This window comes from Chiloscyllium plagiosum, unplaced genomic scaffold (genome assembly GCF_037043375.1).
Source record: "Chiloscyllium plagiosum isolate Xiang-an unplaced genomic scaffold, Cpla_swu_hap1 HiC_scaffold_9, whole genome shotgun sequence".
In the NCBI taxonomy this organism is placed as follows: Eukaryota; Metazoa; Chordata; class Chondrichthyes; order Orectolobiformes; family Hemiscylliidae; genus Chiloscyllium; species Chiloscyllium plagiosum.
In genome coordinates, this window is record NW_028270147.1 from 21,207,674 (window position 1) to 21,224,024 (window position 16,351).

Below are 16,351 nucleotides of genomic sequence, written 5' to 3' on the forward strand. Positions count from 1 at the left end.
TTGGAGCATAAAAATCTCACTGACGGTCCAAGGAAGTATAGCATTGTTAGAGGTGACATCTTCAAATGAAACCCTAAATTGCCTACTCCTCAAAGTACAAAATAAAAATCCCTATTTCAAAGAATGACAGCTGAGTTACCTCGGATGTCCTAGTCAATATGTATTCCTCAACCAATATTCTTTTGTTTTTTGAAAATCTGGTCATTATCAAACTGTAATCTTGGCCTACTCCATGATGACATGTAAGCCATGATTCCTAAACAGGAACAACCATAAATCTCTATCGCGGTGAACACCAGGGTTAAACAAGGCTGTCATTATGCTGGTCTGCCCCAGGACTCAATTCCTCTTTCGTGCCAGCTCCTCATAGCCCTTGAATTCATAATCTTTCAAAAATCCATAAACTACTCTTTAAATAGTTTGTGGATCTTGCTGTGACAACTTATGGCAGAGAATTACTCATCAACTTGTTTTGGATAATAAATGCCCTAACAAAATGCTGGTCTGTACTGTTGGGTTTGACTGGAAAGCATTATTACTTAATTCATGCATGTGTTTCAATCGAAGTCTTAGTATCCAAACTTAGTCCTTCGCATTCAAGTTTTAACACTATGCAATCTGAAAAAATGGAAAAACAAGTTTCAGCAAATGATTTGTGGGGCTATAGATAAATGTCTGCTGCACTTTTTTTACATAAATCAAATGAATTGAATGTAATTCTGGTACCTTTTCAATATCCAAGATTTTGTCCTGCATCTCTTTAAGGGCACATTGAGATTCTGCTTCTCTTAATCTTGCCTGTACTAGCTCTGTCTCCAATTGTAGAACAAAATCTTCACTGTAACGCGGGTTGCATTTATGCTATAAAAGAACACAGCATTATAAAAATACTTCAGTGATGGTATCTGAAAATCAATATACACCACGCGTTTACCACTTTTACAAGATTGCAACAATAGTGGAAACAGGAGTTAAGCAGGCTAATAACACCAATGAAAGTTTTAAAGTCTAGTCTTATATGACAGTAATGGCAACAATTAAAATGTGTTAATAAACAATTACAAACTACAGCTAAGTAAAAATGGATCAAATAGGATAAGAAAATTACTTTAAGCAGTCTATTTAAAATGAATTTTTAAAAATGAAGGATTTTGGTCTCATCACACAAAATACACATATTTCACTGATGTAGATCTGATATACCTCAATAAAATGCTGATCTGTATTTCAAACACTTCAGCTGTTTATGTGCCATCATTGTATATTAAATCAAACCTTTTAGCATCACATAGAAATAGGCAGATCCACTAAACAAGATGCGTTTATTTTTGAATGTAAAACACAATGTACTGTATTCAAAATTCAAAACTTTATTGTCCATGTGTTCTCAGTTCAGTTTTAGGTGCACACCTGATATTCAGACACAGCAGTTATTTCCACCACTATTGCATGTATGTACATCTAAGTCATCAAAAAACAAACAATTGGACAAAATGGGTGGACATTTAAAACACAAGATATTTTTCACCAGTGGTCAATGGCTCCCAACCAAAGTGGTTAACTCAGCAAATCTAAACATGAGGGGCTGGCTTAATTTTTCTTCACAGTTACAATAATCGAATCATAGTTTGAGTGTCAAAGAAAATGCTTAAACTACATTGCACAATTCATAAACACCCATGTTTCAAGTGTGAACTAAGGCTGTTTCGACAGACCATTTAAGAACGATACTGCAGGCAAGGCATTCCAATCTGCTGGTTCACTAGCATATAATCCTTTTGCATAATCACTAGCTAACATCTTCAAGCTTTCACCAACTACTTCCTTTCTACCACAGGACCAGGCTAGAATGAAGTTTTCCATTCTCTGCAACTATCATTAAACTATTAGAGGCCCAGTGGGGGCCTTTACAAGATGCTCTAAATCACAGAGCTCATAGAAACTGAGCAAAAAATACTGAAACAATTTTTAAAAAATAGGAATATCAACAGCCCAATCTAATAAAATAATGACAAGAGAAAATCCAATAAAAATCCATGCGGCAAGTTCCTATTATTTACTCTAAAACTTACATCTTTCAAATATAACCAAGACCCAAGAGAACACCACAACAGCCCTTGAGCCTGCTCTGCCAGTGATGGCTGACCTGTGGCCTAACTCCCGATACCCGAACTCCAGGCATGGTCTAGCTAGAGCTTGGTAGAAATCAAACATAATTTCTACCTTCTTGTAATGCACGCTAGGCCTGCAAATATAAAGAACAGCATTCCATTAGCTTTTTGATTATCTTTTGTAGCTAAGACAGACAGCTTAATGATCTGGATATGAATCCCTCTGTTTCTGTGGACCACACTGCTTCCAATTGGGAACAGATATTCTCACGAAATGCACGACAGAAATGTAGAGTTTATTTGGGGAGTACTTGCTGAGAATACTGAAAAGGTTTCTCCCACTAAGGCAGTATAGAGATGGTAGAGTGAAGGAACCTTGCATGACAAGACATATGGAACATCAAGTCAAGAGGAAGAAGGAAGCTTCGTTAAGGTTGAGGAAGCAAGGATCAGACAGGGTTCTAGAGGGTCACAGGAAGGAACTGGAGAATGGACTTAGAAGAGCTGGAAGGGGACATGAGAAAACCTTGGTGGATAGGATTAAGGTAAACCCCAAGGATTTCTATACTTATTTAAGGAAGAACAGGATGGCCAGAGTGAGGGAAGGGCCGATCAGGAATTGTGTAGGAACTGTGCCTGGAGTTGGAGGTGGAAGGGGAGGTCTTTCATGGATACTTTGCTTCAGTGTCCACTAGTGAGAGAGATCTTGTTATTTGTGAGGACAGCGTGAAACAGGCTGATATGCTCAAAACAGGTTGATGTTAAGGAGGAGGATGTGCTGGAAATTTTGAAAAACATGAGGATAATTAAGACCCCCGGGCCAGACGGGATATACCCAAGGTTACTAATGGAAGTGAGGGAAGAGATTGCTACGCCTTTGGCAATGATCTTTCTGCCCTCACCGTCCACTGGAGTAGCGCCAGATGATTGGAGGGTGGCAAATGTTATTCCCTTGTTCAAGAAAGGGGTTTGGGACAACCCTGGGAATTACAAACCAGTCAGTCTCATGTCTGTGGTGGGCAAATTATTGGAGAGGACTTGAGACAGGATTTGTGATTATTTGGAAAACCATAGCTTGATTAGAGATAGTCAGCACGGTTTTGTGAGGGGCAGGTCATGCCTACAAGCCTTTGAGGATGTGACAAAACACACTGAAGGTAGAGCAGTGGATGTCGTGCACATGGATTTTAGCAAGGTATTTGATAAGGTTCCCCATGGTAGGTTCATTCAGAAAGTAAGGAGGCATGAGATACAGGGAAACCTGTCTGTCTGGGTACAGAATTGGCTGTATACAGATACAGAATATAGAAGACAGAGGATGGTAGTTGATGCAAAGTATTCAGCCTGGAGCTCAGTGACCAGTGGTGTTCTGCAACGATCCATTTGGGGTCCTCTGCTCTTTGTGATTTTTATAAGTGACTTGGATAAAGAAGTGGAAGGGTGGGTTAGTAGGTTTGCCTATGACACAAAAGGGTGGAGGAGTCATAGATAGGGCACATTCACAAGTTGTAGAGCTGGGCTGAGAAGTGGCAGATGGAGTTCAACCTGGAAAAGTCTGAAGTGATTCATTTTGGAATGTCGAATTTAAATGCAGATACAGGGCTAAAAGCAGAATTCTTGGCAGTGTGGAGGAACAGAAGGATCTTGGGATCCACGTCCATAGATCCCTCAAGGTTGCCTCCCAAGTTAATAGGGCTGTTAAGAAGGCATATGGTGTGTTGGCTTCCATTAATAGGGGGATTGAGTTTAAGAGCTCCAAGGTCATGCTGCAGCTCTATAAAGCCTTGATTAGACCACACTTGGAATATTGTGTTCAGTTCTGGTTGCCTCATTATAGGAAGGATGTGGAAGTTTCAGGGTGGGGGTGAAACGGAGATTTTCTAGGATGCTGCCTGAATTGGAGGCATGTCTTATGAAGAAAGTTTGAGGGAGCTAGGGCTTTTCTCATTGGAGCGAAAAAGGATGAGAGATTATTTGATAGCGGTGTACAAGATGAGGAGAGGAATTGATAGAGTGATAGCCAGAGACTTTTTCCCAGGATGGAAGTGGCTAACAAAAGGGTGCATAATTTTAAGGTGATTGATGGAAGATTTAGGGTAGATGTCAATGGTAGGTTCTTTGCTTAGAGAATGGTGGGTGCATGAAATGCACTGCCAGCAGTAGTAGTAGAGTCAGATACATTACGGACATTTAAGCAACTCTTGGGTCGGCACATGGATGATAGTAAAATGTAGGGTGTGTCAGTTAGTTTGATCTTAGAGGAGGATAAAAGGTCAGCGCAACATCAAGGATAGAAGGGCCTGTAGCATGCTGTACTGTTCTAGGTTATCATTTAGATGTTACCCCGTTTTAACCCAGATGACCTCTTATTTGACTACATTGAAATCTATTTGCCATTCTTTTGTCCGTTCACTTACTCGAACACTTTTTTTTCCACTTAAAGTTTCTATCTGCACTGCTTTCAATGTGAATTAATTTTTTTTTAACCAGAGGCAAATTTGGACCAGTGAATTTCCATTCCATCAGCTAGGCCATTAACAAATATGCTAAGTGGATCCTGACACTCAATCAATCTCCTAACCTAACCAATATTTTCATTTTTATGTCATAAGCTTTAAATGCAGCTTATGAAGGAATTGATCATACACTGCTGAAGGAGACTCGAAGTTGAAACATTTTGTCTTGCTTTAGTTCTGATAAGTGCTAGTTGAAAAGGTTCAACTTCTGGTCTCCTGTTAGCAATGTTTAAGTTCTCTAATGCCAAACATGAAACACCTTCTTGAAAGTCCAGTTGATGAATATCCTTAGACATTTTCCTGTCTATCACTTCAGCCATTTTTTCAAAATCTCAACCAAATTTATGAGGTATGACCTATCCTTTAGAAATGCATGCTGATATTCTCTGATCAGCTGAGCATTTTAAAGGTGTATTTACTTATGAAATACAATAATTGATAAACATTGCTTTGCAAATACAGATCCTTTATACAATAAACATGAGGCGGCATTTTAACTACAGGTAAAGTCGCCGTAGTCCTAACAGATCATAGGGCTGCTTTCTCATTAGACAGAGACAACTGGCGTTGGTTGAACCAGAGGGTCCCCATGCTTCAGGTGAAGGGACAGGTTGAGAAGGACAGTCCTTCATGGCAACTTCAGCCAATATAGGAATTTAACTCACTCTGTTGGCATCACTCTGCATTACAAACCGGTTGTTCAGCCTACTGAGCTTACTGATCTATATAACGTGAGCAAGTGTGACGTTATTCACTTTGATTTTAAGATTGTAAAACAGATTCCTGTTCGAAAGCTGTTGTGACTTGTAAATGCTGATTCGCAGAGAGACTTGGGTATATTCATACAAGGAAGAAGAAACTAGCACACAAGTATAACAAACAATGAGGAAAACTACAGGAATAGAATGCAAGAGTAAAGAAGTCTTCATACAAATGCACAGGGCTGTGGTGACACCGCACCTGGAATACTGCACAGAATGTTGGTCACCATATCCAAGAAACAATATAGCTGGCATAGTTAGGTGGCCAGCAGGAGATACAGCATAAGTGACTAGATGGATATTTCGATGGAAAGGTTGTCCTATGACGAGAAATTGACTGAACCAGGCTTATTGAAAAGTTAATGTTTCAGTTTGTGGATGAAACAAAAACAAATGGGAAGGCATGTGGTGAGGATAAAAAACTCAGACGGATGGAATATAACGTGGAAAATGTGAGGTTATGTACTTGTCAGGGAGAATAGAGGAGCTGAACATTATTTAAATGGAGAAAGACCGCACAAAGCTACAGCACTATGGGACTTGGGTACAAATCACAAGAAGCTAGCATACAAGTTCACCAGATAATAGAGGCAGCAAATGAAATATTGGCTTTTATGTCAAAGGGAACGGAGTATGAAAATACAGAGATGCTGCTAAAACTACACAAGACACTAGTCAGACCACAGCTGGAATATTGTGAACAGTTTCGAATTCCTTATCTAAGAAAGATATGCTGGCACTGGAGGCAGTCCAGAGAAGTTTCACTAGGCTGATATTAATATGTTGCTGAAAATGTGTTGCTGGAAAAGCGCAGGTCAGACAGCATCCAAGGAACAGGAGAATCTTCAGAAGGGCTTATGCCCGAAACATCGATTCTCCTGTTCCTTGGATGCTGCCTGACCTGCTGCGCTTTTCCAGCAACACATTTTCAGCTCTGATCTCCAGCATCTGCAGCCCTCACTTTCTCTCGATGATATTAGAAAGGGCTTATGCCCGAAATGTGAATTCTCCTGCTCCTCGGATGCTGTCTGGCCTGCTGTATTTTTCCAGCACCACACTTTTCAACTCTGATATTAATATGGAGAAGGGGTTGAGTAGGTTAAGTGTGTACACAGTGGAATTTAGAAGAATGAGGCGCAACTTTATTGAAGCATACAAAGATGCTTAGTTTCTCCAGCAATTTCTGTTTTGAACTTGAGGGGAGATATGCAGAGGTTGTTTCCCTTGTTGGAGATTCTGGGACCAGAAGGCACAATAAGAAGTTGCTCTTTTAAGACAAAGATAAGGAGGAATTTCTTCCCTTCGAGAATAATGAATGTATGGAATTCATTACTACAGAGGGCTAGACAGGCTGGGTCATTATAACATTCAAGGTTGAGATAAGACAGATTTTTAATCAGAAAGGGAACCAAGGGTTACGGGAAAAAGATAGCCATGTAGAGTTGAGGATTATCAGCTCAATTGAATGGCAGAGTAGCCATGAGCTGACTGGCCTAATTGTGACCTTATTCTCTCTGGAGTTTCAAAGGAAGGTGATCTTACTCAAACATTCAAGGCTCTTAAGACCCATGAAAGAGTAAATATTGTTTCATCGTCTCAGGATAATAAATTAACCACTTAGACTGAGCTACGGAGAAATTTCTTTACTCAAAAGGCTGCGAATCACTGGTTGTGAATTACTGAGGGTTGTAGATGCTCCATCAGAGTATATTCAGGGCTGAGACAGTTAGATTTTTGATACTCTCAGAGAATCCAGGGATTATGGGAAGATGGCAGTAAAACAGAGTTGAGGCAGATTAGCCATGATTGTACTTAATGGTGCAGTAGGCTCAAGAGGCCAGTTGTTCTACTCCTGCTACTATTCCTTTTGTTCTTGTCAGTCTACATTCAAGGAAGACTGGACATCTCCCCAGTCTTACTTCACTTCTCTAACCAGTTCACTGATGGAAAAAAATTGTTTTTCCATCAGACAGTGAATAACTTGTGTATTTTATGCTTTTAGTACTTTTCCATGCTTTTAACTCCACAATTTGAAAATGCAGTTAACACAAATAATATATCAAATATACCAAATAATGTCAGACAAAACTGCTTTAGAGCCCATCGCTTTTGAAATACAGTTTAGATACAAGTCTGAAGCTGAATCACTGCCTGATTCTTTTTGCCACATTGCAAGCCTGTCAGATTTTTCAAATATTTAATACACAGAATATAATTTAATCAACAGATCCAGCTGCAATCAAACCACAGAGAACTAAGCCAGGTGGGCCACATATCTCTTAATCCAGTTATTAAATTACAACCTTTTATCCACTTTCTGCTATCTAGATATTTAGTCTCAGTCAATTAAGAACAATGCAAACAATTCACAGAGATACGTTGAAGTTATAACACAGAAACAAGCAATTACCAGGCCTAAATTTTATAAGGGGACGAGCATAATGCTTTTCAGCAAAATATTGTCATATAATTCACAACAAATGGCAAGTAAACATACATAAAAGAAACAAAAAGCGGAGTGTAACTACCAAATCATAAGTTGGAAATCCCTGATTACAAAGCTACGTATGATTACAAAATATGATTACAGTGATCTTAAATTGGCTGTTTGTACAAAGTAGAATACAGGTGACAGACTCAAGTTATACCACCAGATGCACCTTGCATTGGACTGCAAATGACTATTGAATACAAGTTTCTGAGATCCACTTCCCAGAGATCCAATTCTTCATGCAAGAAATTCATGTTACTGTAAAGAGAGTCCACTTTAATACACGTGAAGTCAAATTGGCAAACTTCACTCCATATTATGCTGCAATATGACATGGCAAGACAATATGTGAGAACAAGTGTATGACTGGACTCCACACAGAAAAACACAGGTTTGAATGACTTGTCTGGTGTTTCAAAATTCTATGATATGGTCCTCAAGTTATTCAGCCAATATCACAATGTTATGTTTAAAGTAATTCTGGTGCAATATATTGACTGTAATTGATTAATTTAATATTTGTTGTGAAATAACACAAGAAACACAGTAGCCCATTCGTTAGAAATGTATATATAGGTTTCAAGTGAGGATATATTTAAGCTTTTCTGTGATGTTTCTCAGTTGGCTAGAGTTTCAGCACTTAACATGAAGAGACACAAAATTACCAAATCAATGTGGTAATGGGAATAACTCACACTGCTTGAATCACCTTCAAAAGATGATGTGTAGGATGCAAAGTGAAAATAATATTGGAAGGAGGCTGCTGGAACTGAAATATCTATAGAGTCAGTCATGAAATCTATCAAAGAAAAAGAGAGATCCTATAACGTGGCCAAGAGCACTGGGAAATCAGAAGATTGGGAAGGCTATAAAAACAAACAGAGGATAACAAAGAGAGAAATAAGGAAGGAGAGGATCAAATATGAAGGTAGGCTAGCCAGTAATATTAGAAATGATAGTAAAAGTTTCTTTCAATACATAAGAAACAAACGACAGGCAACAGTAGACATTGGGCCACTTCAAACTGATGCTGGAAGCCTAGTGATGGGATATAAGGAAATAGCAGGAGAACTTAATAAGTACTTTGCACCAGTCTTCACAGTGGAAGACATGAGTAATATCCCAACAATTAAAGGGAGTCAGGGGGCTGAGTTGAGTATGGTTGCCATTACAAAAGAGAAAGTGCTAGAAAAGCTAAAAGGTCTTAAAATTGATAAATCTCCTGGCCCCGATGGGCTACATCCTAGAGTTCTGAGGGAGGTGGCTGAGGAAATAGCGGAGGCGTTGGTTGAGATCTTTCAAAAGTCACTGGAGTCAGGGAAAGTCCCGGATGATTGGAAGATCGCTGTTGTAACCCCCTTGTTCAAGAAAGGATCAAGACAAAAGATGGAAAATTATAGGCCAATTAGCCTAACCTCGGTTGTTGGTAAAATTCTAGAATCCATCATTAAGGATGAGGTTTCTAAATTCTTGGAAGAGCAGGGTCAGATTAGAACAAGTCAACATGGATTTAGTAAGGGGAGGTCATGCCTGACAAACCTGTTGGAGTTCTTTGAAGAGGTGACAAGTAGGTTAGACCGGGGAAACCCAGTGGATGTGGTCTACCTAGACTTCCAAAAGGCCTTTGATAAGATGCCACACGGGAGGCTGCTGAGCAAGGTGAGGGCCCATGGTGTTCGAGGTGAGCTACTGGTATGGATTGAGGATTGGCTGTCTGACAGAAGGCAGAGAGTTTGGATAAAAGGTTCTTTTTCAGAATGGCAGCCGGTGACAAGTGGTGTCCCGCAGGGTTCAGTGTTGGGGCCGCAGCTGTTCACATTATATATTAATGATCTGGATGAAGGGACTGGGGGCATTCTAGCGAAGTTTGCCGATGATACAAAGTCAGGTGAACAGGCAGGTAGTACTGAGGAAGTGGGGAGGCTGCAGAAGGATCTAGACAGTTTGGAAGAGTGGTCCAGGAAATGGCTGATGGAATTCAATGTGAGCAAATGCGAGGTCTTGCACTTTGGAAAAAAGAATTCAAGCATGGACTACTTTCTAAACAGTGAGAAAATTCATAAGCCAAAGGACAGAGGGATCTGGGAGTGCTAGTTGAGGATTCTGTAAAGGTAACGGTGGCACAGTGGTTAGCACTACTGCCTCACAGCGCCAGAGACCCGGGTTCAATTCCCGACTCAGGCGACTGACTGTGTGGAGTTTGCACGTTCTCCCCGTGTCTGCGTGGGTTTCCTCCGGGTGCTCTGGTTTCCTCCCACAATCCAAAAATGTGCGGGTCAGGTGAATTGGCCATGCTAAATTGCCCGTAGTGTTAGGTTAAAGGGGTAAATGTAGGGGTATGGGTGGGTTGCGCTTCAGCGGGTCGGTGTGGACTTGTTGGGCCGAAGGGCCTGTTTCCACACTGTAAGTAATCTAATCTAATCTAATCTAAACATGCAGGTTGAGTCTGTGATTAAGAAAGCGAATGCAATGTTGCCAATTCTCTCAAGAGGGTTGGAATATAAGAGCACCGTTGTGCTGAGACTTTATAAAGCTCTGGTTAGGTCCCAGTTGGAGTACTGTTTCCAGTTTTGGTCCCCACACCTCAGGAAGGACATACTGGCACTGGAGCGTGTCCAGCGGAGATTCACACAGATGATCCCTGGAATGGTAGGTCTAACATATGAGGAACGGCTGAGGATCCTGGGATTGTATTCATTGGAGTTTAGAAGATTAAGGGGAGATCTAATAGAAACTTACAAGATAATACATGGCTTGGAGAGAGTGGACGCTAGGAAATTGTTTCCGTTAGGTGAGGAGACTAGGACCTGTGGACACAGCCTTAGAATTAGAGTGGGTAAATTCAGAACAGAAATGCGGAGACATTTCTTCAGCCAGACAGTGGTGGGCCTGTGGAATTCATTGCCGCAGAGTGCAATGGAGGCTGGGACGCTAAATGTCTTCAAGGCAGAAATTGATAAATCCTTGATGTCACAAGGAATTAAGGGCTACGGGGAGAATGCAAGTAAGTGGAGTTGAAATGCCCATCAGTCATGATTGAATGGCGGAGTGGACTCGATGGGCCGAATGGCCTTACTTCCGCTCCTATGTCTTATGGTCTTATGATGGATTGGCGAGCTTTGGAGGTGTATTGTCGATAGGCTTTCATTGTACTCTTACAGGCAACAATTTTTAATGATAGAGTTGGGCTGTTGTGCAAACAGTCATCTAGTCTTATGTGACTTCGAATCTCACTTCAAACACACTTCAGATGAAAATATTGCCAACTGTTATCAGAGCATTGGCGTTTCTTTCATTTGTCACATACAGTGGTCATCACTTCTATTTCAACCACATGCCCCAACCATTAAATTAATTCCCTTACTGTAGATTCCATTTCCCTTTCCATCTATTTTTTGTGAATAAGACTCAACCCTGATGATCTTATCATGGTCAGCTTCTCATTCTTCACCCTTTATAAATTTAACACTTCAAAATTCTGACTCCATGTCTAAGTTACAATCATTCTTATCAAGGTCTCAAATTTAAAATTCTTATCCCAATACTGAAAACATAATTTTGCTAAAACTTTTCATCTTGCACTCAAGACAAATGCAGGAATACCAAATTTCAAATCACAACAATTTTCACTACAGGGGAAAGATTGCTTAATGTTGGCAAGTGAATAATCACTGGCCAATATGTGCCGGAGAAAGTAATGGAGGACTATCAGCTCCCTGAGCTTCCTGGTAGTTCAAAAGGCTTGAACACATTTCCTTTTTGTGCATATCACTTCTAAAAAGTGCAAGTGAGCAATGTTACAAGCATTATTGATGGCTTTGTGTGTGGGAAATCATGTGTCACAAACTTGATTGAAGAAGCATCCAAGAGGATGGATGAGGGCAGAGCAGTAACTCGATCTACATGGACTTCAGTAAGGCCTTTGCCAAGATTCCTCATGGGAGACTGGTTAGCAAGGTTAGAGCTTATGGAATACAGGGAGAACTAGCCATTTGGATACAGAACTGGCTTGAAGGTAGAAGACAGAGGGTGGTGGTAGAGTGTGCTTAATCTAGAAACCTAAGCCATCTTGTAAAAAAAAAGTGTTAGATGAAGGGGTAAATGTAGGGGAATGGGTCTGGGTGGGTTGCGATTCGGCGGGTCAGTGTGGACTTGTTGGGCCGAAGGGCCTGTTTCCACACTGTAAGTAAGTAATCTAATCTAATCTAGGGTTGCTTTTCTGACTGGAGGCCTGTGACCAGTGGTGTGCCACAAGGACTGGTGCTGGATCCACTACTTTTCATCATTTATATAAATGATTTGGATGTGAACACAGGAGGTATAGTTAGTAATTGCAGATGACACCAAAATTGGAGGTGTAGTGGTCAGCAAAGAAGGTTACCTCAGAGTACAGCATGATCTTGATCAGATGGGCCAATGGGCTGAGGAGTGGCAGATGAAGTTTAATTTAGATAAATGTGAGGAGCTGCATTTTGGAAAGGCAAATCAAGCAGAACTTATACACTTAATGGTAAGGTCCTAGGGAGTGTTGTTGAACAAAGTGACCTTGGAGTGCAGTTTCATAGTTCCTAGAATATGGAATCCCAGGTAGATAAGATAATGAAAGTGACGTTTGGTATACTCTCCTTTATTGGACAAAGCTTTGAGTATAGGAGTTGGGAGGTCATGTTGCAGCTGTGCAAGTCATTGGTTCGGCCACTTTTAATGTGTGCAATTCTGGTCTCCTTCCTTTTGGAAGGATGTTGTGAAACTTGAAAGGGCTCAGAAAAGATTTACAAAATGGTTGCCAGGGTTGGAGGATCTGAGCTACAGGGAGAGACTGAATAGGCTAGGGCTGCTTTCCCTGGAGCAACTGAGGCTCAGGGGTGACCTTCCAGATGTTTAGAAAATCATGAGGGGCATGGATAGGAAAAATTGACAAGGTCTTTGCCATGGGATGGGGAAAGTCCAGAACTAGAGGGCATAGGTTTAGCGTGAGAGGGGAAAATTTTAAAGGGACCTAATGGGCAACTTTTTCATGCAGAAGGTGGTGCATGTATGGAATGAACTGTCAGAGGAAGTGATGGAGGCTGGTACAATTACAACATTTAAAAGGCACCTGGATGGTTATATGAATAGGAAGGGTTTAGAGAGATATGGGCCAAGTGCTGACAAACGGGGCAAAGTTAGGTCAGATATCTGGTCGGCAAGAACAAAGTGGACGGAAGAGTCTGTTTCTGTGCTGTATGACTATGAATAGTGACCTTAAACTGGAGGCTTGGATAGCTATTAGCAAACTCAGGGTTTCAATAAGTTCTGCCTAATTGTGAAATCATATCTAACAGCTAACAATTCTGTTTGAGTTTATTCAAATGTGAGCTGCTTATGTATTTTGAGCAAATGAAGGAACATGCTCATTTAGTTGTAAGATGGGACGTACATTCATATGCAGAGACTCAATCAATATTTGGCATTCTTGCATTTGCTCTGATGCGTGCAAGTCTGAAAGTTTTGTCTTTTTTTTAAAGCAATATTCAAATTTCCTACTTCCAAGTAATGAATCACCTCATGCCTACCACTTCAATACTGCCAACACTTGTTCATGAAATTTATGCAAGAAATTATCAGGATTAACCAAGACAAGGAAGCAACAGAAGTCATGTACCAGTTGTGTTTTACTCCCAAGTTTACTCGACTTAACATTGGTATTGACTTATTTAATTCCTTCACTAAAACCCTTGTTTTCAAATACATAATGTACACTCTTATACTCTAATAAAATTGAATAAATTTGAAGCCAAGGTAAAATTTATACATTACAAACAAATCCTGGCCAGCAATGCAATTCCTATATTCAAACAGCTTATTCAATTATGACTGCTACAAGCTTCAGGTTCCAATATTCTGTCTATTGTCTTCAGGTGTCTACTTAGGAATTTACTGATAATAGTTATAGTTGCCAAAAAAAATTGAGAACTCAAAAACGTTTAAGTACAACTTTTAAACATGTATTATTATGTTCCAGTTCTACAGCAGACTGCTGGAATATAAGTCATGCTTTTTGCTAAAGTACAAAAAAGTTAGAAAAGTTGGAAGAACGAGACAATGACAAGTATAGAATTGGTGACAAACATCTAAGAAAAGCAAAATGTGTAATGTAAAGCATTATGTTCCATTTTTAAATTAAAGAGTTGAAAATCAGTCAAAATGGCATGAACAAACAAAATGAATGAAGTGTTGAAATACATTATGCTGCTAGCCTCCTTACCCGTTGCTCTTGGAGGTCCCTGATGGCATCCTGAGCTTTCTCCAGCTTAGCACTAGCCTCATCACTCTGCTGTTTAAAGGTGGCCAGCTCCCGTTTAATGAGGTAGTTTTCCTCTGCCTCTTGTGCCCTTGTCACTTGTCCCTTAGGACATAATTGTGCAGGGAATAAAGATCGGTGCGGGGCAGTAGTGAAAAATTTTCCAATTTACATTGGTAGATTAGTAATGCATCCCAAAGGACAAACATTAGATTTTATTATTTGAAGAATTTTGCCCAGAAGTTTATTGTTTAGCAATGTAAAGCACTTACCAAATTGTCTACATGCAATTCTGCTAAATATACATGTAGTAAGAATTAATGGCCTTGATTGAATTAGAAAACTTAGAGTTAGTGAGGAGTTGCACATGCATTAAAATTACAAACACTCCTTCATCAATAAATATTTAACTTTTAAAATGTGCATCTGGAATGGTCATCTGTAAAAAAAAAGTTGACTTACTGAATACGATTATTAATTGTGTTATTATTTCGATATACGATAATCTTAATTTTGACGGGGCATTTATTCCATTAAAGTGACACTTCTTTATTATTCACTATTAATGGCCTCAAGTATTACTGAAATTCAATTATGACCATTTTTTAGAAAAGTAACCGTTTTCCAGAAACACACAAGTCATCACTTGAAATTTTGTGCAATACAGGAAGAAATTGTAAACAGAAGTAAAGTCTTTTTCGAGGGATGCAGTATTTATCCATATTACAAGACATGGATAGGATGAGGAACTGTACCTGGATCAATCTATCTGCCAAAGAAGCACTTTCCTACAAGGGAAAAAATCCAGACAGATAAAAGAGAAAGTATAAGAAAACAATGAATATAAAAGAAGCAGTGATAAAATAAACTGTAAAATAGAAGAGAAACGGTCTCAAACTTCTGGAAGGCTTTTAGCCCTGTTTAAATTGGTTTTCCTTGAAATGATCAAATAATATTTGATTTGACACTGAAACTACACAATTTTATTTCTTTCGATAGTTAAACTAACATATTAAAAACACTGAAAGAAGATGGTGTGTGAACAAAAGCTCACATGGTATGTTCAATAGAAACTGAGGAAAGTAGTTGCTTGATCAGCTGTGTCCATCACATGTTATGCACCATTAAATTAATACTTGATGAGAAGCAATGCTATTGTTAGAAAGCATGATGCCAACTTAGACTTCAAAAAGTTAGCAGAAACAGGTGCCAGAAGTTACATTATCTTCCAAACAGAACTTACACTTTGAACTACTGCACATTAGTACTCACAATTTTAGTGCTCCATTTTCCAATGCAGCTTATAAAACTAACCAAAGCAAAGAAGCATTCAGCAGGTCATACCCATCATGCAACTTAGAAAGTGTAAACTTTCTCATTTCATAACAACCTCCTCTGAAATTCTACTGTAAAGTGCAAACTAGTCAGAATTTCTACAACATTAAGTTTTGATACTTAACTTTCTGCACTGTAAATATACTGTTTATTTATTAGCAATTGTCTTCAGCAAATTATCTTAATACTATAAACCAATTATCATAGCTTAGCAGCACAGCTCACAGAATTGATCTTCAAAGCAACGTACAAACTAACACTTTTAGTGAAATTATTTGGATAAGTTGAGAGAATTAAATAAAACATTAGCACAAAATTTATGAATGCATTAGCTGGTGAAGCCAGACAAATCAGGTTTGCAGAATATGACTTGTATCGCTTTTCATGGAACTTAGTTTTATATATTCTATCTGAACCCAAGAAAAGAAAACAATAATAAAGACAATAAGTAAGTTAATTCGAGGCAGTAATCTTTTACCCATGAAGTATAATTGATGAACCCTTAACTAGCTTAACAGCTGAAGTAAAACAAATGTTACTGGCAGATATTGAAAGCAAACTCAATTACTTCATGCTGGTGAGTTCCTACTTATCTACTTAATAGTCTCATTTGTTTCAGCAGTATTTCCTTCTCAGAATCAGTGGCCACTGAGATACCAAAAAGAAAATCCAAGCTCAATTGGAAATTTTAGTTAATATAAGAACTTCTAATCATTTACTATTTAAATTTGTTGAAACACTGAAAAGTGAGGCAACTACAAGTGTGTTAAACCCATAAGCACAAATGACTGAGAATATCGTTGTCTGTTAAAATATTTATTTTGACAAACAATTCTGATACAACAGCCCAGTAA

At 39.2% G+C, this 16,351-nt stretch overlaps 1 protein-coding gene across 7 annotated transcripts in view; it reads right to left on the reverse strand.

The window, feature by feature from the left end:
• The window catches only part of evi5b (ecotropic viral integration site 5b), a 295,151-nt gene that overhangs the window by 143,907 nt on the left and 134,893 nt on the right, over positions 1-16,351 (reverse strand). For 5 of the 7 annotated variants that reach the window (XM_043698800.2, XM_043698798.2, XM_087990459.1 and 2 more), the window contains 3 exons: positions 14,918-14,950; positions 14,127-14,267; positions 727-861 (listed from right to left, as the gene is read on the reverse strand). In XM_043698800.2, the coding sequence (XP_043554735.2) occupies positions 727-861; positions 14,127-14,267; positions 14,918-14,950 (309 nt within the window). The remainder of the gene's footprint in view (positions 1-726; positions 862-14,126; positions 14,268-14,917; positions 14,951-16,351) is intronic. The other 2 variants (XM_043698802.2, XM_043698803.2) reach the window with 2 other exon arrangements.